At 42.1% G+C, this 25,915-nt stretch overlaps 2 protein-coding genes and 2 long non-coding RNA genes across 19 annotated transcripts in view; 2 read left to right on the top strand and 2 right to left on the bottom strand.

Moving 5' to 3' along the window:
- zfp91 (ZFP91 zinc finger protein, atypical E3 ubiquitin ligase) overlaps window positions 1-1,783 on the bottom strand; it is a 6,232-nt gene extending 4,449 nt beyond the window's left edge. The window contains exon 1 of the mRNA XM_049721478.2: window positions 903-1,783. Coding sequence (XP_049577435.1) covers window positions 903-1,306 — 404 coding nt within the window. The 5' untranslated portion in view covers window positions 1,307-1,783. The remainder of the gene's footprint in view (window positions 1-902) is intronic.
- LOC125969440 (uncharacterized) lies at window positions 563-3,997 on the top strand. The gene is made up of 3 exons (XR_007481577.2): window positions 563-764; window positions 2,729-2,793; window positions 3,060-3,997. It is a non-coding gene; the product is annotated as an uncharacterized lncRNA (long non-coding RNA).
- Window positions 3,520-25,915, bottom strand: rbm47 (RNA binding motif protein 47). Of its 16 annotated transcripts, none has more exons than XM_049721479.1 (9): window positions 25,777-25,915; window positions 24,440-24,560; window positions 23,765-23,907; window positions 10,456-11,323; window positions 10,042-10,369; window positions 9,726-9,749; window positions 9,144-9,353; window positions 6,847-7,037; window positions 3,520-6,219 (listed from the first exon to the last, which is right to left on the bottom strand). In XM_049721479.1, the coding sequence occupies exons 4-9, from the start codon at window positions 11,290-11,292 to the stop codon at window positions 5,971-5,973; spliced, it is 1,839 nt and encodes a 612-aa protein (XP_049577436.1). In that variant the 5' UTR covers window positions 11,293-11,323; window positions 23,765-23,907; window positions 24,440-24,560; window positions 25,777-25,915; the 3' UTR covers window positions 3,520-5,970. The 16 variants fall into 16 exon arrangements, with proteins under 16 accessions (XP_049577436.1, XP_049577440.1, XP_049577439.1 ...); XM_049721483.2 differs by lacking the exon at window positions 25,777-25,915 and adding an exon at window positions 16,972-17,108 and having other exon boundaries at window positions 24,440-24,625; XM_049721482.2 differs by lacking the exon at window positions 25,777-25,915 and having other exon boundaries at window positions 23,765-23,911; window positions 24,440-24,624.
- Window positions 13,590-15,839, top strand: LOC137840319 (uncharacterized). The gene is made up of 2 exons (XR_011086883.1): window positions 13,590-13,691; window positions 15,630-15,839. It is a non-coding gene; the product is annotated as an uncharacterized lncRNA (long non-coding RNA).

The raw sequence follows: 25,915 nt of genomic DNA, 5'->3' as shown, positions 1-25,915 counted from the left end.
AATTATTGTGGCGACCCACAGACATTCACCAGGCACAGGGAGAGGTTAAGTAAAAAAGATTCTTTATAATGTGTTCTATACACCACGAGTCAAAACATGGCACGTGGTTGCCATCAGGCAGTGATGGAAAATGAAGCTCTAAACCTGTTTCATGAACCAGTTGCTGTATTTTTGAATCCTCTAGACTAGGTGGTACTGTGTTCAACAGTGGGCTGAAAGTACACTGACTTGTCACACCTTGAAACGCTTTATTTAAATCAAAAGCGCCGTCTAGAGGCAAATATTATAACAACTGGTTCATGAAGTAAATTTGAAGCTTCATTTTCTCATCACTACCATCAGGTAGCGGTACAGACTGCTGTCACAACACCCTTCGGCCTTTATACCATCCTTGCTTGTCCACATGGATGACATCCTGTTGCCAGCACAAATGCAGAGGAACTCCTGACACGCCCTTCCTGCTCTAATTTGGCACTGTTGATGATTATCAGATAAATAATTAATTAGGCTATTTCTTGGAGAGTGGGGGTGGGGGTCTGTAGTGACCCACAAGGGAGAACCATTCACCAGGAATCTGTACCTTTAAGGGAGGGGAAGGACTTGACATGTTTCTTGGGTTTGAAAGGAATTATAGACATAAAGCTTGAAATACAGTCACTTGCTGCGTGCTGTGTAAACAATCAATTCGGTGTGAAGAGTTAATGGGACGAAGCTCGCCTTTATCTCATTATTTACCGAATCTCCACATTGTCTTAATAAGCCAGGTAAGTTCCGCCCCATCCTCCCCATGCAGAGAAGGGGACGCATTGTATGCTGAAGGAGCGTTGTTGACGTTAAACGCTGTTTAAGGGTACGTCAGTAATTCCCAACATGTCCTGATTAACAATGGTGGTCAAACTTACTCTCCGCCTTGCGGGCTGTCACCTGCGACGCCATCACCAGCTTCCACCGACCCCGAAGAGTCACCGTTTTTCCTCCGACGAGAGTTGCAAACTTTCCTCCGCTTGCTGGCCCCGGCGTCCAGGCTGTCCTCGTCTTCGTCCTCTTCACTTTTGTTGTCCTTAAGCCAGGCCGGGACAGCCCTAGTCGAGCGGTCCCGTAAAACCCTTCCAGAGCCTTGCGTAGCTCCATTGACGGCCGCTTGTGTAGCGGGGTCGCCGGATCTCGTGCGGGTGGTTCCCCGATCCCTGAGCCCTCGCCGCGGGGTGACGGACGCACTAGCGGCCGGGGTCTGCTCAGCGGCCTTGTGCTCCACCAGCTCTCTGCCTTTATTTACATCCTCAATTCGGTCGTTCGTCGCTTCCATCACCAAGAACGCTCTCAGCCCGTCTTCAGTTCCACAGAAAGTCCAAAGGGTTTACTTGTAAAAGGAGGAATAGCGCACATCTAGTATCGAGACATTTTGATGTCGGGAGGCCTTTATCCGACTGTGGGGCATTTTCTGCAAATGCGCCAGGCTCATCGCAAATTATACACATCGATTTATTGATGGCGAAATGAAAAGTTTTCACAATTATCTATTCAGAAATAACCCGATATAACCTTAAAGAAGCAGCCACCGTTTTCGCGTTCTTAAAGCTATAGTAAACCTACTTTCTTCGAGCGGCCCTGGAGCGCGACCATTTTGTGCGCTTTGTTGCGTCTCCTTTAAGCCAAATACGAACCAAGGGGGAACGTTAAGGAGAGCCGCTGCGCTGTAGCAGCAACACAAATCACCTGGATTCAGTTGCTCTGTTTAACACTGGCCCGCAGTCCGATGGTGCCAATTATAGATCTGCAAAAAACAGCAGCAGCCGTGAGGGCCGTAGAGCATGGTGGGAATTGGAGTTCACATTGTGGCAACAGTAATTCATTTTCCTGCCCTTTGAACGGATTTTCATTTTTTGTTGTTATAATTATTCTTCCAATGTTTATATGAAGGTTATAGTTAATACTGAATGTTGCCAATACTAACCTAAGACGCAATAAAAGGATACAATATACATGCGTATCATTACTGTATTTTGTTTAGCAATATTATGTTGAATTTTCCTTTAAAATATTTGTCCCCCCACGATACTGTCAACGATAATATCCGTGGAGCCAAAATGGCTGACAATAACAACCTGCACCAATTTTGCGCCTATCAAAATAACGGTTGCTACAGTTTTGTCTAGTGGCCACTAGATGGCGTTACTGACTATCAAATCTGTCGGCTGGCCAAGTTCATGTCATGTGCATCCGTGGCAAAAATACAAGCACCTACTTTGGTAAAAGCATACGTATTGTGAAAAAGAAGAATTTTGGTAAAAGTAGAAGTAGGGCAACTGATTCAACTGTGATGCATCAGTAAAATAAACAAATAACTAAACTAGACAACAGACTAAAATGTATCCTACTTTATTGGCTTACTGACTGGGAATCAAACAGGTGCTGTATAAAAGGCAACAACATGTACCATGTTTGCTTTTTACTCTCCGAGCTCATTGTTTGGGTAAAAGGAAAAAATCCGAAATGCATTCTGCAAATGACCTGCAGCTGTTTTGATACTCTTTTGAGAGCATTTAAAAAATCAAGTCTCCTGGAGCATGGACAAGCTGCTCTCGTCTGCTTGGAGAAAGACAGTGACTACTGTATACTAACAGCAACAATTTTCTTCATCAATAAAGCTCCACTATCTAAAGATGTTATCTGCAGCTAACTTCTCTTCCTCAATAAAAATCTTTTTTTTTTTTTTTTTTTTTTACAGTGTGTCATCGCCCATTCAGGTTGAAAAAAAAAAGCCAGTTGGACAAAATGAAGATGACACACAAGGTAACAGTCATCTGACAAATAAAACTTAACCAAAGTAACAAAGTATTTGTACTTCAATTCTTTCCACCACTGCCCAACAGTTTGCAAAAGTTGGAGAATGTCTCAAAACATTATACTGTATAATATGTTATTTGCATATTATATTGCTGTCTCAAGCTTTAAATTTAAAAATCTGCATATTAACAAGACTGTAGTGTCAGCTGACAGATGGTGACAAAGTTAAAGAACGTTTTGCATAATTTGCTGTATTTCTGTTCTCAAATCAGGGCAGCATGTTTCTAGAGCAAAGTTGACCCACAGCAGAGGAGTTTATGAAACATTTGTCTAAGCATGTGATAATAGTTGATCTACAAAGCCAAGGATGTGTGTCCATTCACCAAGGTTAGTGCCAAAGTCCCCTGCCTTGCAAAACATTTATGACCGCCACTCATTCCACCATTTTTTTTTTTTACTTTCCACAGTTACGTTGTTAAAAGTTAAAGTGTGGCAATCATAGTTTGTAGTTTTTTTCCCGACAGCAATTGTGGCCCCAATTAAAGGGTACAAGAGGCGATCCACACCTGAATGGACAAAAACAAGTGTGGAACCTTTCATTTAAAAGTTTTATGAAAAACATTTGATGAAAAATAACTTGCACAGGCATCAAAATATCGCTAGGGAGTTCACAGTTCTTTGGAAAAAGAGGAAAAGTATGATGACGACCACATACCAAGCAATGACACATACTTATTTTTGAAAATGCTTTTATTTATCTATTTCTTACTATAAATATAACAAGGAAGAAAAAAATGTATTTTTAATACAACCCCTCAGATAGAGGTCAGTCTTCATAGGTCTACAAAGCACATGTTGGCAATAAGGTACAAACTAAGAGTTTGTATGGTGACAGACGCTATGGTTAAACCAGGCTTCTTTGTAATACAGCTCCACACCAATGAGCGGTGTTGTCGTGTGGGTGAAATGTAAGCAAATGAAGAAAAAAAAAAAAGAAGCAGCAGTTTGGAGTGATGCACAACCAGGAAGTGACATTTGTCAAACATGTTTTAATGGCTGTTGGTCCATACTTTTTATAGCTTGGCCAAGACTGAACTACACTGTTGTTAATTAGCACTGCAAAATTGTTGTCCTAGCTTATAAAATGAAGCTTAAAGACCCACTCAAAACACCTAAAATAGTAAAAAAATAAGCAAGAAAAAAAAAAGAACATCACGCAATACAATAACTTGAATGCTTTAAACTATTGGACACTTTGGCAAGGAAAAAAAAAACATCTCTACTTTTGTTACTCAGACCTTTGAAAAATCTCTAACAATGTTAATAAAGAAAAGTTTTCAAATATATTAGACCTTTTCTTCTCACTTCATACACAATATATGTAATGCATATATTAATTAAATATATCCCAATGTTTTGTCATTATATAAGAAAAATAATAAAAGCAGTCATCACCAGTTGTGGGCATAAAATGGTGAGTTTGACTTGTGTGTCTCCTTTTCTTTAACGTATGTGTGTCGATTTTAATTTTTGCCAGTACAGGTCGGATCCCGAGGTTTAGCCAAATTCATAACTGGTCGTGATCTGAAAAAGTGTTGGAAAACCCTGACTTAGACTGATAAGCTGTCCTTCATAATAACAATAATAATAACAATAAACAGTTGAGATAATGCACCCCGGTCAAAATGGCTGTTCTGTCATGTGGTTGTTTGTTTACCTTGGGTAAAAGTAACCCAGTGTGCTCAAAATCCACAGTTACACAGCAAGTGGGCTAGGAAAACAACCCAGCATTTTTTGTGTGTCAAGTAGCCCGAGTATATCTCTTCGTCTGTTCCCATAGTTTAAAGGAGAGTAAAGAAATGAAGATAGTATTTTGCATGGTGGAGGTAGCCTTGTCATGTTACCCCAATATTGCAACACCGCAAATTCACCAGACCTGTGAGTCATATAAATCCGGAACCATTTAAGAATCTTTCCACTTCAGATTTTATTATGAAAGGCACAGTGGAAGATTTAAAAAAAAATCAAATAAAAAATAGAGCAGGGTGGCATAAAAAGTATGTGTAAGGCACCATGGTGAAGCCTCGTTTTAATATTCTCAGACTGCAGTGTACGTAAGCTTAGTGGGTATCCACTAATGTCCATAGAGAAAAAGCCTCCATCCTCTTTGCATATTTGTTCACCTTTCACGAGTCAAACATTAATTCTAAAATTCAGTCTTCGTCCCCAGTGAGATAAAACATATACGTGATGTCGCCATTTTTATACATTAAAAAAATCCTGCTATGTTTGTTTATTATCTGTCAAAAAAAAAAAACTGGGGACTTTTCTTCAAATCAAGCACGAAGTGAGTTCATACAAGTGAGTTGCTTCAAATAGTTCAAGCAGCGACACTGAAACGAGCAAACTAGTTATAGGCCGTTAAACCGTTTGAAAACCTTCATTTGAAAAAAACCACAACACCACAAATAGCACTAAATGAGCCAAATAAGTACCAAACAGGCATATGTGTTTGAAGCATAAACATTCAATCAGCATGGACGGTCAGCGATAGCACTCAACAAGAAAAGAATACTAAAATATACTAGTGGGGGAAAAAAATACTAAAACATTCATTAGTATATGCAAACCAGCCGGCTTCAGTGGTATCCATTCATGTCAGTAGTCCTGAACTTTTCTTCCCCCACTTTGACTTAAAAAGGTTATTTTTACCCCCTAAAATACAAAGCTAAACCTACAGTAATAGAACTTTAAATATATGTCTTCTCTTCATAAATACTTGAATGTACCTTCAGGGTTTTGTTGCCATAGCAACCTGATGATGTGGCCGTGGCTCAGTGACAAGGTGGCGTTGTTTTTGTTAGTTTTGCTCACAGTTGAGAGAAGGCTGCCTCCGCACAGAAGTAAACTTCCTCCATCAGCAGATCGCCCCATCTAATTTGCATAATTAAGTGTGTCATTAATTGCCTTGGTTTAAGATGAAACGAGGCCAATAAGTGGGGCACACGGTTCCACCATGTGTGCTCATAATTGTTTTCTTCCAGCGACTTTGGGTCTGCTCAGAGAGTACCTGAGTCCACAGGTATGTACTTTAAATGCACGCTGTCGAGAAGTCACAGCGGCGGATCAGTCACAGGCAGAATAACGCTGGTGTTTACTTCACGCCGGCCGAGCCACCACACATCAATACTGGTAGACGTCGTGGATGGGCAGCTGGAAGGCTGTGGCCGGGAAGGCCTGCGGCATGGCGTAACCGGTGTAGCCTCCGTACGCCGCGGCCGCAACTGCTGCGTTCTTTTGCAGGGCGGCCAGGGCGGCTGTGTTGGCTGCATAGTTTGTGATGGGGACGTAGCCTGCGCCGTACAGGCCACCGGCTGCCTGGATGCGCGGCACATTGTGGGCCATGGCATAGACGGGAGTGATTGGACGACCCTGGAGGAATGAAGGCCAAAGAAGATGAACGGAAGCACATGGAAACTGGCTGGTGTCAAACTTAAGGACCGAGGGCCAGATCTGGCCCGCTACCTCATTGTAGGTAGCCCACTAAAGCAAGTTTGTCTAACTACTCTAGATTTGCTTGTTTCAAATAGATAGAGACATGTGCTGTGTTGAAAAATCTGAAAAAAAATATTGCTGACTTGATTAATTGACTGAAACTATTATCACATTATATCCAATGACAAAAAATCTTTAGTCGTTCAACCATGCGATGATTTTATGCACCTATGATTTTCAGTTGGTTTTCACTGCATGTTGTATGAAAAATTATGAAGCAAGATGACAAAGTAAACTCTTGAATGAAAAACTCTTACCTCAGATTTTAGTGAAACAATTACTCTAATAAGCTGCACTTACATTTTGAGTTCTACCCGAACGTTCAACATGTTCAACACTAGCAAACTACAAAAATTCCAAAATGATGACCTTTCCAACCAATTATAATTCAACATCATTATTTGCATACTCGTCACACCTCCCTCAAATAGAAGGAAGTTGCATTTCCGTCAAATGTGCCTGCACATTCTTTATTTGTACATATTTTTTAGGTGACGCACGTACCTGAAAAGGTGGAGGAGTGGAAACCGGCAGAACCGTGGCGGCGGCGGGAGGAGCCGTGGTGTGTTCAGGATGCTGCATGGCCAGAGGGTTAATAAGGTGCTCCACTGCGTGCACCTTGCCTTCCTCCATAAGCTTGGCCGCAGGGCCTGCACTGAACACTTGGTACTGCCCGGCCAAAGTCGGCAATGCCACTGCAGATGGACAGAGACGTGAGTGATTGTTTGGATCACAGAAATTTGTATAGAAGGACACGACGTGGCATCTGACTAACAGCAGAAGACCAGCACATTCGGTACATCCACCCATGCTCAAAAAGACACACGGATTAAAACACAAAATGCTACAGAAGCTAAAGGACAGAATGTTAGAAGGAAAGAAAAGCAGGTGGTATTTTAATTTTATATCAACTAGAATGGTTTCAATTGCGGATTAACTCCATTACATCATTGTTTTTTTTTTGGATGGACAAAAGTTTTTCCAATTTGGGGCTGATCTTATAATCTGAAAACTGTTTTTTTTCCCCCTCTCACTTAATCAAAGCTTCAGTCATTTAACAAAACCTCCAATCAACAAATCTTGCAATATTAGTTCAAGACAAGAAAGAGGTATCGTTTATGTGACGGAGCAGACATTGCGTCATTGTTGTGTACTGTTGAAGGCAGAGTTTGTGGCGCTCCCATTAATGTACGAATACATCCTAGAATCAGTGGCTCGGTATTTATTCTACAATTTGCATTTTAAAAGTTCTATATATATCGTGTAGTAAGTGTCTCGAATGGTGTGACGTCTACATCTATAATATGGTTACAAAAGCCAAGGAGCAAAGAATAAAAGAACTACTTGGCAGTTACACATTCCATTGCCGTTGCAAAACCAACACAAACGACTTCCAGGCACCTTCTACAGTTGAGTAGATTCCCGCCCTTGGCCACAGTTTGAGGAAACTCGGCACATGAAACTACTTTTGGAATGAATGTTAATGCTTTCGTTTTTATTCATAATTGCTGACGTCATAAGTAATTCATTTTAGTCGGCAGGAATTCCCGCAAACACAATACCGCAACAAATGTTTTGTTACTATTTTGCGTTACTTGTCCTGTTTTTGATCAGAAGAGTGGACACATAGTAGCGAACAAAGTGAAAAACATTTTTTAAGCTTGAGAAACGTTTTAGACTTTTGATTCCAGTCTTGACTGAAACTGCAGTGAGGTGATTGCACAGAGCACCACCCCTTTAAAAAAATACAAAATGAAAATAAAATCGTACTTTTAGAGTCTGATTAGATATGAAACTACAATTCAGTCAGAGGCTGGAGTTGCAAGTATACGAATAAGAGGTTATGGAAGCACAGGTCTCAATGCATATTATTCACAACTATGTTCAGACAGACAACAGCACCGAGTGATTCACATTTAGTTTCATTGTTTATTTTGCATTATCACTAAAATGTTCTGAAATGACTTAAATTTACTAGCCAGCAAAAGGCTATTAATGGACTTCCTTGATCCCATTTTTTTTCCACGTTAGCACGCAATGTTGGTTACAATACAGCCACCCTGTGAGCCGGTAACATACTGTAGTCACCTGACACTCCAGCTGGCCTGTTTGACAAAAGTTAGTTTCATAAATCTACGTGGGAAAGAGCTAATTGAGACTGGTTGGAAAATGGCAAGTACTTGGACAGCTGCTTTGTCAACACATGACGCTGCAATTACATTTAAAGTTAAAAAGTGTGAACTTGACAGTGAAAGCATGCTTTCCATCAAGCTAAATCTGCTATTGCTCAGTTTTTTTGTGTGGAGAAATATATTTTAAGGTCGAAAACTACCGAACTTACCTAACCAGTTCTGTTGCCATGATCGCATTTGGTTGAATTGCTACAAACTGACTTCCTCATACTTGATTGGTGATTTGACTTGATTTGGTGTGACAAATTTCAAACCTAAATTTCCAGTTTATTAGCAGAATGTTGTTATCAGTCTGAACAATCCGTAAGACAATTTTTTTTTGCGTTACTATCTGAGCACGCAAGAAAGGACAATTTTATTCTTTGAATCATTTGACAGTCCTTTAGCGTGTCCATCCAGCAACAACTATTATTTTGATTTTATAAAGGTGTTATTTAAACCGCACAAGACAGAGACAGGAAGAAAGAGTTCTTCCGGGGAATACGTGCAACGACCACCAATGCCTGTATTCTCCGCAAGAACAGCACGGGAAGAAGAAACAGATGGGAAGGGTTAGTAAAGGCTTTTGAGATGGGTGAGGGTAGGGATGGCTAAGTCTATCTCACTGACTTGTGCCTGGTTTGATGGCAACTGGGTTGACGGAGGCAGCAAGCTCCAGACTGGGCATCAGTTCATAGGGCTTTTCGGGCAGCTTGGTCTTACCCTCATGGTAGCGGCTGTAGATGCCACGACCGGCAGAGTAACCCCCCAGGTACGAGCCCCGAGGACCAGGGGTACGGTTACCTGTGGCGGCGCGACCACGACCTCGCACAGTACCTGCTTGAATACAACGGGGAATGGGATTACCGGGGTAAGAGTTTGGGACTTGCCGTTGAAATTTTTGCGATAGACAACAGGCTAATGGGCAAGGTGAAGATGTAATTGCAGTGTGGATGAAAATTGAGTGGTACAAGCAATGTTGGTTTGAGTTAAGTTGGTATTCAAGGGCCATGTTATTCCCTTTCAGATGTTTTGGATCCTAAATTGTATCTGGGTTCTGTGATGTTCTCTGCCATGTTGTGGATATTCATCCATGAGATGGCGGAAGGAGACAGCGCAGCAGGAAAGGGATGGTGTTAGAAAATGTATAGTTTGTCACATAGCAGGAAGGCTAATTGTTCATTGAGAGAATAAGTAGAAATGAGCGATTACCATTGTTCTGTATCAATGAGGTTCCTTTGGAGAGAAAACCAAAACACAATGATTGTTGAAAGTCAGATGGATTAGCCTGCTTCCACCATATTCAGTCAATCAGCAAAGATAACGGGATTAGCATTCGTAACGTCATCACCCAGTTGTTGACTTTAATGATTTAAAGGACAGACATTTGTCAATTCAAGTTTATCTTGATCAAGATTGAGTTTCCCTTAAATTAAAAAAAAACTTCACATAATTATAGGTTTTTAGCGACTGGATTCCCCAAGACCTGCAACTACCGACATTTACAAAAAAATGAAAGTGTTCTAACCTTTCACAAAGTAGTCCCTGTTTGGTCCGATGAGTGTGTTGTAGGGATAACCGTAGTAGGCCAATGTGTAAGGGTCACACTGATAGACATAGTTTTGCTGAGGAGCTTCTGGAGCAGCCGAAACCCCCTTTGATGCCTTCTGGCGAGAATACTGCTCTTTATCAACTGGCTTGGCAAGCGTGACCTCAATGCAGGAGCCCTCCACTTCTGTTCCATTGAGGTGATCCATGGCCAGCACGGCATCATCACGGGATGTGAAGTGAACAAAGGCATAGTCACGGATTTTCTTCACTCGCTCTACGCAACCTGGGTTCCACTGACTGAACACCTGGTTGATAAAGAAAATACGGTTATTGTTTCTAGAAACAACGTGATTAGCTGAAGTGTTCCATTACTACTGTCAAGGAAACAAACCTGTTTAATGGTTTCCTCGCTGGTCTCCATCATGAGATTCCTGACGTAGAGTATTTTCACTGTCTCCATGACATCTTCATCCACATCAATTTCTGGTTCTGCCCAGTCCACCGCAATCTGGTGACCCCACAGTTGAATGCGTCCGGGCATCAGTTTCCTGCGGGCCATGGCGGCCGCACGGTGCGACTCGTATTCTACAAAGGCAAAGCCACGGTTCTTCATCTTGTCTGCAGCGCTGGCGTAAACAATCACATCTAGCACGCCCTCGGTCACCTTGGAGACCTCCTCCAGAATCTCCTCGCGTTTTTTAGTCTTGGGGATGCCGCCAATGAAAAGACGGCAGTTGTCTACAGAGGAGCAAACCCCGAGGAGCCTACCGGGCCGCACCTCGTAGTTGTTGAGCTCCCGCACGGCCCGTTTGGCCTCGTGTTTTTCCGTGTACATCACAAATGCGTAGCCCCGATTCTTCCCATCAAAGTCCATCATCAGGCGCATCTCATAGATGCGTCCCACAGACTCGAACACGGGAACCAGCTCATCCTCATAAACATCTCTTGGGATTTTGCCCACGAAGATCTCGCATCCCCTCGGCGGGGATGGGCCGTTCCAACCGGGAGGAGGGCCGTATTTACGTTGGCCATTTTCCTGAACCATGCCGTAGCCGGTGCGCTCCATCAAGGCCACCAGTGTAGCCTCATTGGGAGTCCCTACAACACCATCTGGAATGCTAATCTGTCCAAGGAGAGCGTGGTGGGAGGCAGTGGTGGATTTGCACAGCTTGGAGGGGGCAGTATTGTTGCTCATGGTTGAAGAGGAAGCAGGATCTTCGGCTGTCATTCTGACAAAAGCATCCAATTAGATCTGTGGCCTAAGGAAGGCAAAGAGATTGGGAAAAATCATTCTTTAGTTTCTGTCAAAGACTCAGAATACATTTCAGCATGCTTGAATAAAACACCAAGATTATTGGAAACCTAGATAAGGGATGACTTAATACGACAATCATTTATAAATCCTCAAGTTGCCTCACTATCAGTAGTTTTACAACCCTGTTTTGTTCGCTTCTTAAGACACTTTTCTGATCTCTGACCCCCATAACAGAGATTGGCAAGTCATAAAGCCTTAAACTTTCGTTCAAGGTTCACTGAGGTCGGCTCGGTCACATGTTTACTATGACTGAGGGCTGGATGCACCGCTGATCTGATGTGCACTGTACCTCCATGCACATTCAACTGTTTGGCGCACAAGAAGGTGTTGGATATTCAACCCCCCTTGCTCAATATGAATGAAATGTGTGCGCAGGTGCACTTGTATTCATTTTTATTAATACTGTACCTCCATAAAAAGAACAGAGAACAATCAGGCTCCTAAGCGTAAACCTCTTATTGCTTAACACTGGCGGCATTCAGAAAACAAAAATCCACAGCATTGAGTCTCTAATCACCGCAATGTGAGGCAACCAATCATCTCAGACTACGCGTGTGTGGGTTGTGTGCGATTGTGTGGTTTGCGTCTTTCGATTGTTGGGACATTTGATGGTGAGCACGAGGCAGTCAACAAAGGTAGAAACTCTGCAAAGCCAAGCAACCATGGTAACGCACGCATTAATTTGACATGACCCAATATTTCATCACCCCCACCCAAAACACCCACCCACACACATCTTACAATCGCCACGAAGAAGAATCGTGATTCTTTAGTTCTTACAAAGGTGCCGGAGCAAAGAGTGCCGAAACAGGATGTTGCTTATTTTCTATCATCAGTCATTAGCTGAGTGTGACGAGGTTAAAGTGACATATTATTAGACCATTTTATCTTCCTGAGGTTTTATAAGCTTAAAAAAAAAACAATAGTCAAAAGGATTATTAAAACGCAAGGAAGGACAACCTCTCAGACTGTGTGGACCGGTAGTGACAATCTAATCCAATCATGACTCATGAGTGTGTGTGTGTGTGTGTTGTGCCAGAGAGGTCACAGGTAAATGATTAACCCACCACCACAAATTGTAGCTTTTACTCAAAAGTGAGCTTTACTCCGAACCCAGATCTATATATCAGAGCGAGACATCAACAAAAAAAAAAGCCGAAACCACACACTATCTCAAATCTGACCTGTTTCCATTTTATGACAACAGGATCACGTTAAACCTTCAAGTCATTCAACAGCTCTTGTGGTTAAAGGTTGTGAATGAATCAGAAGAGATGTTAAAGGCCAAAGACTTGATTGACTAATCTGCCAGGTTAAAGAGTCACTGCAATGGCTCTGAGGGATCAACCACATGTTTATAATTGATAGAAGCACCTGACTCCGTGTGTACTAACAATGTGTTATAGAGGACCACATTGTTTTATGAGTGCAGAAAAGGCGTTTACGAGTATCCTCTGAACTCGGCCATAAAGTCATCTTACAGTCTGTACACAAGGCTTGACATTGATGAATAATTCCACACAGTAGGAAGAATAAGGATATAATATTCAAGGGCAACGGCATTATCAGTAATTCTGCCTTACAATAATTACAATGCCAAGTTCTGCTAAGGTATTCATTGAACGAAGCAATTCTTTTTCAAAATATGTTTTCATTGAAATCACTGCAGTAAAGTCAGCGACATTTATTACTGTATGATTATGATTATTGTTATTGTTGTAGTTCACAGTACATCCCAATCAGTTATTCTATTTAGCTCCATTTGATGACTATGATGCAACCAATGTATTGGATCTGTTAGTGTTACGCAGGCAAACCTTCAGCTGAGGTGTGTGCAGCAAAATTTGTTGACAAACTGAAGAAGAGTGTTTGCAAAACAACAACGCACATCTCATTTTCTATCCAGAAATTAACAACGCAAACAGGCCCAAATGATCATGCAAGCGTTGACGGAAAGACAAACAAAACCTTGTACTACTTTAACACACATTGCTGCATTTCCACACAGCCTGAAGTCAAAATTGAGTTCCAAATTTCCCTTCCTGGGTTGAGCAAATATCATAGTGACTGAAGCAAGGGACAAATAAGGTGAAGTCTGAATAAAGATGATGGATGGAAAAGGAAAGAAAAGCAAGAGAAGTAAGGATAGCTACCAAAGTTGCTTTTTCACCGCTGGGCCGTCTGCTCTAAGGAGTGCTGGTCCACCTCCATGAGAGACAGGTACAGCGGGGCACTGAGCACACACAGGCCGGCCGGCCTCCTCTACACAAACACTGCAAGCATGAGCGATGATCGGGGTGGAGCTTCAACAGGTACAAATCTCCGTGTGATGTGTTTGTGTGTCAGAAAGAAGGAAGGAGAGATGGCTGATGGGAAATGAAGTTGTCTTTTTTTTGCTTAGAGTTGCAGAAAATGAAAGGTGGAAAATAACAGGAAGCTTTTAGAAACATCCTCTGGTTTTTTGAGGGGGGGGGGGGGGGGGGTGTTTCCGGATGATTTCTGTCCTGTCTGCACAAGATGAGAGCGTCTTTGGGCATGTGTTGTTTTTTTTTTTCTTTTTTGGTCACCGGCTTAGCTTAAGCAAACAACACACACCTTCCTGGGCAGCTAAGTGAGCTAGAGAGCACAAGGAGAGGGAAAGAAGGGTACAAAGTCCCAGATGAGAGGACTTGACTTGCTCTTGTAGTTTCTGTCTAAAAAGAATGCCCTCAAGAGCAGGACAAGAGGGAGTGAAGGACAAAGTAGCGCAGATGGAGTGAAATGAAGTGAGTGAGATTAAAGTCTCAGTGTGTGGTCAACAGTTTGCTGAGTATCAGCTGTTATTGAAACTGGCACCACTCCTTAACGACCAGGAAAACAACTGATAAGGAAGTCTAAATAGCATCAAGAACAAAGGGAAGAAACGAAAAAAATAGTCATCATGGCTTGAAATCTAAAAAAAATATATATCTCCACTTCATTGTGATCGCTGCCCACATTTTACATTTGATCGAAGCACGTAAAAAGTTCAACATTAGCACAAGCCAATTAAAAATTATGACATGCATTTGTTGTTGTTGTTACAAGAATGATGATTTACTTTGAGCATATCTCTTTATGAGAAAGGCACCTAAAAACTAATGGGACAACAGATTAAACTGAGGTAAAGTTGTCACTGTATGACTTTGTTCTCCTTTAAGGACAGGGCCACACACACACATACACACACACATACACACATACAGGAATCTGCCAAGCAGACAAAAAGGCAGGAATAAAGTCAGCAATAAAACAGTGCTTGTAATCAGTATCTTGGCCTCTGAGCCAGTTTGGTTTTGCAAGTCATCCATGAAAGTAAATAAGTAGCATGTCACGTGTGTAAAGGGTCACAAAGAGCGACATGACCTGCAGGAGTGCTGTGTTGAGGCTCACGCTGGACTTTTACAGGAAGCGCTTCCTCCTAATCATATGAGGACACCGAGAACCAGCCTCAACACACTCAAGTTCTTGTTGTGATATCCCACACATGCTCTATAACAGCTGACAAACCCCATCTCCTTTACAACAAAGAGCCAATATAGATTCAACAGCGAGAAGTGATGACACGATATTTTCTGTCTCTTGTGCATTCTCCAAGAAAATGAATGAGCATGTGAAACAAGTCGCTGAAAGAGAAGTCGGAGCTGTGGCTAACATGATGTCCTCACAGCGGAGGTTCACACAATATGTCTGTCAACACCCTGACGACTTCCCTGAAGTAGTGAAGGACTGGCTACATTCTCACTGATAATTTAGTCAGGTGACAATTTGACAAGCCTTTTATTTGCTTGGATAAAGTTAATGTTTATTAGGTAAAGAGAAGGATACTTGTTAAAAATAACCTTGAAGATAAAACTATTGTTTAGTTTACAATGTGTCCGTATAATTACCCTTTGTGTCATTGAGTGGTGCTCGTTCCCTATGCATAGTTGTACCGGTAGTCATAACCCTATTCCAGCTCATTGTAAAGAGATGTACAAGAAATGTAAAATTGGGATAAAATTGTACTTCATCTGCGATTTAATAAAGTGGTCGGTTTGTCTTCCATCCACCATCATTCCTCTGGCTCACTCGAGCTCAAATTGTGTGTGTGTGTGTGTGTGGGGGGGCAAGTTAACATGCAGAACTGTGACAGAACTTAGTATGGCTATCGGGTGCGGGTCATGATATATAGGAAGACTTACGGACAGAGAGAAGAGGGGACTAACTGTTCCCCCCCACGATCTCGTCAGGCCTCCCTCGGAGCTCGAGAGCCCTTCAAAAGTGAAGGTGGCCTGAAGAATTTCAGGTCAGACGGAGTGTGTGTGCGACTGCCCGCAGCCTGTTCCCACTTCACCGCGGAGAGATGATTCCAGCTCATTTACCCCAAGAGCCCCCCTGCCTTTAGGAGCCACTCGAAAAAAAAAAACACTGCAATGTAACTGTAGACTTTAAACTCAAAACAGAGCATTTGGATTGTCTGATTGAGCAATCACTTAAGCCCTGATTCAAACCTTAATAAAAGGTTGCAGAATGAAGTTTGTGTTCTTGACCAACATGCATCACCAATAATAAAAGCTGATTTTGCTTTGGCTCGGACAAAAAATGAGCTTTGCCTTCTTGGCCAAACACATTCCTGGCGTTAATCAGCCGGCCTGACAAAGGCAACAACTTTAAGACAATTATTGGAGCTGACGGTGATATTGTCACTCACTGGGAAGAAACGCTTAAATTCAACACTTAAATTGTGACTTTGTTCAACGACTTTGACGAGGAAATAGTAACAATTTCAATCCTGCATTTTTCTCCTTCAACATTACTCCTCGCCCTTTACCATCAAACATTGGTCCGCCCATTCGACAAACACATCTTGAAAAGTCCGTGTCACTATCTGCGTGTGTAAACCGAGAATTTCAATCAACACAATGTTTTTCAGCCTTTCTCGCAAAGTAATGTGAAAAGTGTTTCTGTGGCATGTTTGGTTTTCCCTTAGATCTAGTTCACACAGTTTCACAACACACATACACACACTTATGGACACAACAAACAGCTCTTTAGTAGGGCAAAAGTCCACAGATTACAAAATATATAGCCTGAACACACACACACGGACGAACGGACGGATGCACACACACACGCACGCACGCACGCACACACACACACACACACACGCACACACGATCATAGCACAGTGTCCTCATGCCACTCCACTGGTTCCACTGGTTTCACTGTAATGGCCATAATGACCTCCAGTCCAACCCATCATTGGTTCCAGGTGTTCTGCTCCTTGTTCACAATAATTTCTCACTGAGTGAATGAAGTAAAATGAAGAAGGAACAACAAGCAACACTTTTCTTGATACAGCGGAACGTTCTAAATGCAATATACTATTTACATGTTCAAATTAGAAAGCAGTTTTAGCCGTTAACCTGTAACGGTTGCTTACTGAAGGCTTCATTAGAAACGTGCCTTTAAAAATTCATATCTAGTAGAAATAATGTCTCTGTCACAATGTCGTTTTAAAATTGTGACAATTGGCTGCTCAGAGACACAGTAAGAAGACAAAAGACTTGAAGGTGAAAGTCACCACTGTACCTGTGGGCCACACTGAGGAGCACAGATGTCAAGCAACAGGTGGTCCAAGATGCAACTTCTGCGTTTAGAGTTTGTCTTCTTGACTTTACCGACGGTAGATAGAGGCAGAGCGGATCTCTGCCTGCTTGCTTCTGGCACTGTGAGTGTGGAGCAAAGTAAAGGTGCTTTTGTGTTTACTCATTCTCAATGGGCAGAAAAGAGAGGTGGGGCCGTTTAGTGCAGGTAACCCCCCCCCCCAACCCTCCAGCAACACACGCAGAGGCACCACCTATTTATTCTTTCTCTCAGCTGATAAGGAATAAAGAGGGGGCAGAAAAGGGTGTGACAAGAAGCGATGATTGGAAACAATCAAGGAAAAGCTTGTCAGCGTGTAGATGTGTTTATAGCACTATCTCACACACGTGACTTCTTGAGAAAAGCTTTCATGAAAATGATCAAGTGAAACAGATAGAGGGGTCTTCTTTGTGGTTTGGAAACATTTCAAGTACAATCTACGGTTTTCAAACTTTTTCTTCTCTTGGACGAAAACAAATGGATCTGAGAGATCTTAGAAACAGCAGTGGAATGCCAATCAGAGAGGACTTGATCTATAAGAAGCAAGATCCATGTTGTTTTTTTAAAAGGTTCAAAAGGTTTTTTTGTACGTTGTCGGCTATACAAATGATTTGTGGTCAATGTCTTATCTGGGTTAGCCTGGAAACCACAAGACAGTTGTGCCATGTTATAAAAATGTGATTTGATATAACTGACAGGCAAATTCATGTGCATGTTTTACTTTGGTGCTTAAATAAATCTTAAATCCTCCCCTCGCAACCTTCAAGTAAAACAGTTCAATCCGAGTATGCCAGAGTATTTTAAAACCACATTGACAGATGACCTGCAGAACAATATTGGCCAACAGTGCAGTGAGACTAAAGTCCAGATTGTAAGTAAATAATTTAAACAGGTTTGAAATAACCGTGGGAGCATTTAGATGCTATGTAGTTTGAACTGATAAAGGTTTCGCTTCTGGAAATTTTGCAGCACAAAAACATGTGATGAGATTACAGCGGCTATTGTTTTTATTTTTTATACTCTGAATTAATTCAGTGTGTTGATTACATCTGAAATTTTCCCCATCAAACAGTCCATCCATAGACGGTAATAGACTTTTCAGAAGGCCCCCCAAAAATAAAATATTTGTTTTCACTGGACATCAATCACTAGACAAAATCTAAACCAACAGGTAAACATTTTAAATAGATGTTAACCCTTTCACAAGCTCCATGTAAAAATACAAAAAATGTAGGTCAACAAACAAATAAGTAAATAACTATAAAATATATTTGCATTTTTGCAAATTGCAGTCTTGGTAGTGCTTCCACTATAATTTAAGTGCAACGCTATCAAATATTTAATATCTAAAATTAAAACAAGCTTGTCCTTAAGTCCACTTTTCAGATGTGGATCATTCATTGACCACAAAATGATCACTCATAAGCAGGCCGGATATCCAAAGTGACTTTGACAATTCACTTTCAGCACTAACTTAACTTTACCACACTTAGACACACATTGAAGTGAGACAATCTGCAATAAAGACTAAACACATCGCATTCCAGTCATTTTTGTCAGACACACACAAGGAACGTGTGCAACTTTAAACACAACCTTGAACAATTTTTAGTGCACAAGCACAACGCTGTTATCACGTGCGCTGCAATTGCCAATGTACCAGTGATACATTAACCAATGGCTCTGTTAATGAAGGACAGGATTCTCCTCTCTCTCTGAATCTCTCTCTCTGACTCTCTCTCTCTGACTCTCTCTCTCTGACTCTCTCTCTCTCTGACTTTCTTTCTTTCTTTCTTGGGCACGCGCATGCACACACACGCACGCACGCACGCACGCACTCACGCACGCGCACACACATACACACACACAACACACAGATAGACAGAGCAAAGTTTGCAAACGGACAAATTCTGTTTTCCTGTCAACATGGTGAAATTAGGAGTGAAGGCCAAACAAAGCCATAAAGCCATTTAAGAGGCGGAGGAGAGCCCAATTCAGAGATACTAAATAGCAGAAACACACACCAAGACAAGCTCATGTCTGCAGACTAGAGTGACGCAGCACAAGCATACAGGTGGATGAGACACAGGTTTAGAGATGATAGCTATCAAACATGGGGGAACTGGCCATACTGGTCTGCTGCAAACCCAGGTGGCGGCACACAAACAGTGATTTGACGTGTGGTGCCATTTTTAATCTTAGATTTAATCTGATCTGAAGATTGGCTTTTTGCTCAAATAGTTCCGTATATCTCCAATATACATGTGCACAGCAAAATTGAAAAAATATGCTGATGCCAAAAAGACATTGTAAGTTAAACAACACTTCCCAAAAGGGAAATGTGTGTTCAGTTGTAACATTTCCTCATTCAAAGGTTTCACCTCACATCCTCAAGCAAGAGTCAGCCAATCGAAATGTCCCCGCTTATCATTAACGAAAGAGACTCAGCACAATCACAGTGACGCTCTGCCTTACACTCACCTCGCACGGGAGCTGACATTTTTTTTCTCCATCCTGACTTAAGCCAGATCCTCTTTTGGCTACTCCTTTGTCTGCTGACACTCCCGTCATGTGCCTTGCGGCTAACCAATAGCAGATCAAGCACAATCAAAAAAGAAGTTTGTCAAACTAAATGAGTCAGACAAAAGCATCAAGTCAAATAAATGCATATGAATCATCAGCCATGAGAGATACTGCAAGCAATGAGACCAAAAAAAAAAACTGAGCTGATGCCACATGGCAGTTATACCACTTATTCTTACAATTTAAACTCGAGATAGTGGTGTCACTGTTTGCATAACATCCTCCAACATTCATTGGAGGACAAATTGAGTAACGCCGAGACAAATCATTCACGTGAACAGCGCTTGGGTAAAACTTCAATCCTCACAGTTAAGATGGGACACTTCATACAATTAAACAAGTTTAATGAAGACTTTTAGTTAACTCTCCATGCATTGTAAAAATTAATGAATAAATAGGCGCTTCGAAAGATAAATGTATAACCGTACCTCATCATAAGAGTAATCCACCACTGTGTAAAAAGGGGAAGTCAAGTCAAAAAATGCTTTTTCCCGTTTTTATCCATTTCAGGGGGGGTGGCCATTTTGCCACTTGCTTCAATCTAATTTTGTAAATTTGCATTAGATTCATGAAATGTTCCAAGTTAAGCTCATTAAGTGTTCCCCCCTGAGTAGAATGCCACTTTTATTAATCCCCTGAGAATGTAAACTGTGTGTGAAGTGAGGTAAAGTTGCAAGCAATCTTTAACTTAAAATGTTTTCTTTATTTGAGAGATGATTTTTTTTCACACACAGTCGCACCCACAAACGCACATACAAAGCAAAGCTTTGCATACTCTGGCAAAGCAAGAAGGATAAAAATAAGCCGGTTGGACTGCCATATTAACACCCTCCAAATACAAATTCCTAAACACACAATGACTAAGCTCCTGAGCAGTGTCACGAAATAAGGATTTTATGACAAGAAACAAAAGGCTGAAAAACAGTTCCACCTCTTTTCCATCTCGTGAAGGATGGACTGAAACTGTTCAGAGCGTGTGAACGACATGTGTAGGTGATGGTTTATATTTGTGTGGCTTTCAAAGCATCTCTTTTTAAATTTGCTATCATTCATTAATTATTTTATCATGCAACTATTTGTACAAGCAGTACACACAACTCTGCACGGCAACAAAGGCAAAGGTCCTGGTTGGTCCAAAACTAAAGTAGGTGATCCAGAGTTACTATCGCAATGCCAATATTCTCCTAATTAGGCTCCAACGTTATGAGCAAAATGATTTAAAGGCAGACATTAATTGTTACCTATTGTTGCTTTATCGCTTTAAGGCATAATATAACTTGTTTTCTCAGACCAAACTAAGCCGTTGAACAAGACAATCAAGTCGACAGAGACAACTCTTTCCGACACCAACCTCTGCGTCACAAAGCGCACCTCTGTCGCCAAGCAACCTAGATGACGGAGGATAACAATCATGAATGGTAACATAACGTAGCGATTCGAGTCTTTGGTGAAACCCAATATGGAAAAGTGCACTGCATTGTTTCCCTTTGGTCTCGGTGGTCCTCTATAAACGCTCCGGGGGGAAACAAGTCAATAGAAATAGATAGATATCAATTTGTTTAGGCCCTTAATGAATTTCAGTGATACACGGGTTCACTGAATGGCCTGCCAGAAATGTGTTCTAAATGTTGTATAGGCAGACATTGTCACACCCTAATGACAAAAAAAATAAAAAATAAATTCACAGCCTAGTAGATTTGGAGAGTTATCGCACAAGCTGGTGGTCATTTAAGTTTAAGTATTAAGGTCAGTCAACAAGTTTGACGCAGTATGTTTGGGTATCTTGACAATCGCACATTCCCTCACCTGCAATTCAAACAACTACCTCATTGTGTGTAGTTACAGGTATGCAGAGAGATCGGCCAATCAGATGCATTTGTGCAGGCTAATATGTCTCGCGCTGATTTAAAACTATTTTTAAAAAAGTCCCATCCCAATAAGAGACAAAAGGAGGAGTGAAATGAAGCGTGATGACAGAGGTAGCGTTAGGGGAAGAGGAGAGTGGAGGGTTCAGCTGTATCACCACAGTAGGTGGCCCGGGTTACGCCGGGGGTCAAAGGTGGGACGCGTGGAGAAGGACTGTTGTTGTTGCAGCCTTCACAATGGGTGGATGTCACCTGTTTACACACGCGCATAGTGCATCACAGAGGCTGGAGATTGCGCAATAACCTTTTTATGAGCAGAATTGAATTGGAACTCATACAAAAGCATGTTATGCTCATCATTAAAAGGATGAATGAGGATATTGACACGCGTGATAATATGCTCAGAAATGGACTATAGTAACATTTTCATCCATCCATCCATCCATCCATCCATCCATCCATCCATCCATCCATCCATCCATCCATCCATCCATCCATCCATCCATCCATCCATCCATCCATCCATCCATCCATCCATCCATCCATCCATCCATCCATCCATCCATCCATCCATCCATCCATCCATCCATCCATCCATCCATCCATCCATCCATCCATCCATCCATCCATCCATCCATCCATCCATCCTTGATTTATGTATAAAAAAAAGTGGATCGGCCTAATCCATTTCCCTAAGCGTCTATGTTAACAACGATTTATTAAACATCAGTTCTTGTCCTACATCACGCTGGCGTCCAATACTGGTTTGAACATTCGAGGAGCTACTGAGGGAGGCCAATAGAGAATAATGCCACCATTGTGCATTTCAGGTATGTGTGTGTTTGTCACTAACAGAGAGAGAGAGAGAGAGCAGCGGTGATCTGATCAGATCTTCTTACAGCTACGTATTTCATAAACAACACAATCAAACCAACCAGTTCCTCCCTTGCAGCCACACGTTTCTTTTACTGGGCAACTTTGGCAGCGCTTTTAGTGGATTAGGCTTATGACACGCACACACACACACACAAGCAGACTTAGTGTTCCGTTTCCCATTGTGAACATGAGATAGTCATGTGACAGTCATGTGACATGGGCCAATATGCTGTTTCTCTGTGATCAACAAGATCTCTTTAAAATATAATGTATATATTACAACATGAGTTTATTTTAATACCAACTGCTCTTTTTCCTTCCCTGAAACCTGATACGGCTGGAAGCCAATTGCTGATACTGCGCTTAGGAAAAAAACACGAGATATGAATTCCTGTCTTGAATGACCGTGTCCCTTTTGCAATGGAGGAGCGATCCTGTGAGATGAGATACTAAGTCTCTCCGTGTTTTTCAAATAATATATTCTGTCATCAGGTCTGACCAGTACTTCGACACAACCGACGCACCTCACAGATCACGCGCTCGCGTGCACACACACACACACACACACACTTGTGGAAGTATTTACAGTATTCACAAGGAAACAGGCTGGAATGGAGGATAACACACAAATAGAAAAATGGGAGTGGAAGCCACATTTCAGTTTTCTGCTGGGAATGATACAAGGAAGTAGTGAAACTAACATTTGGTCAGAGAAATGAAAGAAAAGAAAATCCAATACTAACAAGTGAATTTTTAATATAAGAGTATCCAATGTCCGATCATCTAAATAAATCATGAATGATTTTTGCCTTGTAAAACAATTTACATTGTTAGCTTCATATTCTGATACTTTCCTTTCCTGTTTAACAATACCCATAGTAAATAATCACAAACTTGCAATGTGGCCTGGGTGATGAATAATTTTGGATTTAACTCTTATGCGTCGCTATATTGGACTGACACCAACAATTTCCCGAATGTTTAATACTAAAATGATAAAAGGAAGCAGCTCACATTATCACACGTCAACTTCTCCAAAGTCACGCTGTTACGGCAACCACATCCAACATCCCCGTTCTCCTCAAAAGTGCAGCATCACATACAGAACGAGCAAATCTCGTTTGTACATCAACAAGGTGGCCAAGGCTAAAGTTGCGCCCTGCTTAACCAGTTTTGGGAAAACACATGCGCGAGATGACGAGACAACAGTGAATCACGTACACACACACATGCACACACACACCTCAGCACAAATAAACACAGTCGCTGTCCCATAACCTTGCAGTGAAGGTTAGAGCCGTCAGCTGGGTCAGTGTGAGCACTGGACCAGCTGAAGAAATGTCCTTCTAGATACCCACTGTGTCTATCTCAATCAACCCAAGTGAGAAAACAGCCCATCACAGCAGGACACCCACCTGGAGGATGACGGGATGTGTCGTCTCGCGTGCTTTGGTTTTTCTGCCAACGTTTTGGGACTCAGTGTCCAGGGTCACGCTCTCATCTTCACTTGTCGTCCCTCAGGTTCTGTGCGGTCTCTCGTTGGCTGCCCAGGCACCTCCTGTCTTCAATGAGAGGCCCCCCGCACACCAGTGCCAAAAGCACAATCAGAATTGTTCTATCATATAAAGTATCAAACAAGCGCGCAGTGAAAAAAGAGGACAAGCCAGAATTTCTGTTCCTCTTTTGGCGTTTTTTTGGATTCTGACTCAGATCCTCTGTTTGCCTCTTCTCCAGTCACGACAGCACTTCTTGTAGACGCAACAGCAAGAGACAAGAACTGATTTTTTTTTTTTTTTTTTTTGAGAGACGGGGCATTAGAGCCCACAAGGTCTTCAAACAGAGGAGAGAGCGAGAGAGAAAGAGAGAGAGAGAGAGAGTACAGAATTTGAAGGAGGGAGGGATGGAGGAGTAAGGGCAACGATAATTAGTGAGTCTGTACCTGACTCTCACTGACATAAGCCCCGCATTCCTTGGAAGCGAGGAAAGGAGGAGGGTGAGGAAAAAAGAGGGACAAAGTTCCAGCACACTTAATGAACCCCAGGAAGTCATCAGAAGACCCCTCCACACAGAGAAGAGAAAACCTTCCTTACAGCACACCATCGCTGACTTGTCACTCCAGCTTTCAGGTGGATCCCAAATCACCGCTGTTCTCCGTCCATGGCTTTTCTGCTTCTGTTCTCGATCCTTCTTTCTCTTTCTTTCTCTTTGCACCTGTGTACGGTGTAAACAGTGGCTCCTTCACAAAACTCACCAAACCAGAATGGGACTGCCCAAACCCCCAACACTGCTCCCTCCCGCCCTCCCTTCTCTGCTATCGCTCCGGATGGGAAATGCTATCCTTGTGTGTGTGCGCGTGCGTGCGTGCATGTCCCCAGCCAATCTTTGTTCGAGTGTGCTTGTGCGTGTGTGTGTGTGTCTGTGTGTATGTGTGTGTGCGTGTAAGTCTGCGTGCTTAACGGCACAAACCTGAATTGTAGCCGCCAGAGCAACATTCCACCTGAAAGTAGCACACCTTAGTACAAGCTTTCATTAAGGAACACATCCACCGCAATGCCCGTAAGGCTACAGGTGAGTTTTACACACTCACTGATGTTTACAACATTGAGGTCACCGCCACACGCTGCCTTCATGCTATAGGGTTCCCTCCCGTGACGTAGCTCCCGCTGTAATGACGAACTCTCAGGAATAACAACACACATACTCTCACATTTCTCACTCCCTGTTGTGATCCCAGGGAGAAGATGGCTGCCCATGACTCTGGGGGGAGGAGAGGGGAGGATTCTCACATGGGCAGTTTCTCATTGCTCTTTTTAAACTCATTTTGTATATTTTTCTTTCACTCAGAATTAGGGTACAATTTGTCCAAATTTGCCCAAAATGATTTGACCTCCTCTCGTGTTATATAGGGCAGTACATGAACCAGTTAAAGTACAACAAAAACACCTGCCATCTAGTGGTGATTGGTGATATCGCAACTTAAAACTACACTCAACTCCTGCATATATGCAGTTCAGCACTCCCGAATTCACTTATCACACGGATTTTCTTTTGCTTTTTCAATATTTTTTTTCAGATATTGGTAAATTGATACAATTTAATGGAACAAATTTTAGAATTCAGTTTGAATTTGGTTCGGCCAGCAGAGAAGGCTTTGCTGGCTTGATGATTCTACCATTGCTCAAATTGCGGGGGGCATCCCCTGCATGCTAAAAAACTACCGGCTCAACTGGTGAGGTTTTTCTTTGCTTGTCATTCATACGTTTTCACTTCATCACTATTTTAATCCGGTCGTAGCGCATGTTTGATCATGCAGAGTAGTTTCAACATGTGTGTGTGCGTGCGTGCGTCCGTGCGTGAGTTTGTGTGTGTATGTTTGTGAGCGTGCTTGTGTGTGTGTGTGCGTGTGTGCGTGTGTGTGCTTACTTACCTGAAGATTTCGCAGGAGTCAAAGTGGGGCGGGATCATGCACTTCCTTCTTCCTTCTCTCCAGCTCTTTGCAAACACCTTGTCGTCATGGAGACGAGGACACCCACAACCTCTCCGAGCACTAAGGCAACCAATAGTGC

Source organism: Syngnathus scovelli, chromosome 5, assembly GCF_024217435.2.
Source record: "Syngnathus scovelli strain Florida chromosome 5, RoL_Ssco_1.2, whole genome shotgun sequence".
NCBI classification, from domain to species: domain Eukaryota; kingdom Metazoa; phylum Chordata; class Actinopteri; order Syngnathiformes; family Syngnathidae; genus Syngnathus; species Syngnathus scovelli.
Note: the sequence above shows the minus strand (reverse complement) of the source record. Positions and strands in the feature narration are given on the sequence as shown.

Bases quoted from the DNA above. Each gene is read 5' to 3' on its own strand.
- rbm47 (XM_049721479.1), bottom strand. From the start codon at position 11,292: ATGACAGCCGAAGATCCTGCTTCCTCTTCAACCATGAGCAACAATACT. The intron at 10,370-10,455 runs GTTTGTTTCCTT...TTTATCAACCAG, and splicing joins GCGAGGAAACCATTAAACAG to GTGTTCAGTCAGTGGAACCC. The intron at 6,220-6,846 runs GTACGTGCGTCA...TCATTCCTCCAG, and splicing joins CCACTCCTCCACCTTTTCAG to GGTCGTCCAATCACTCCCGT.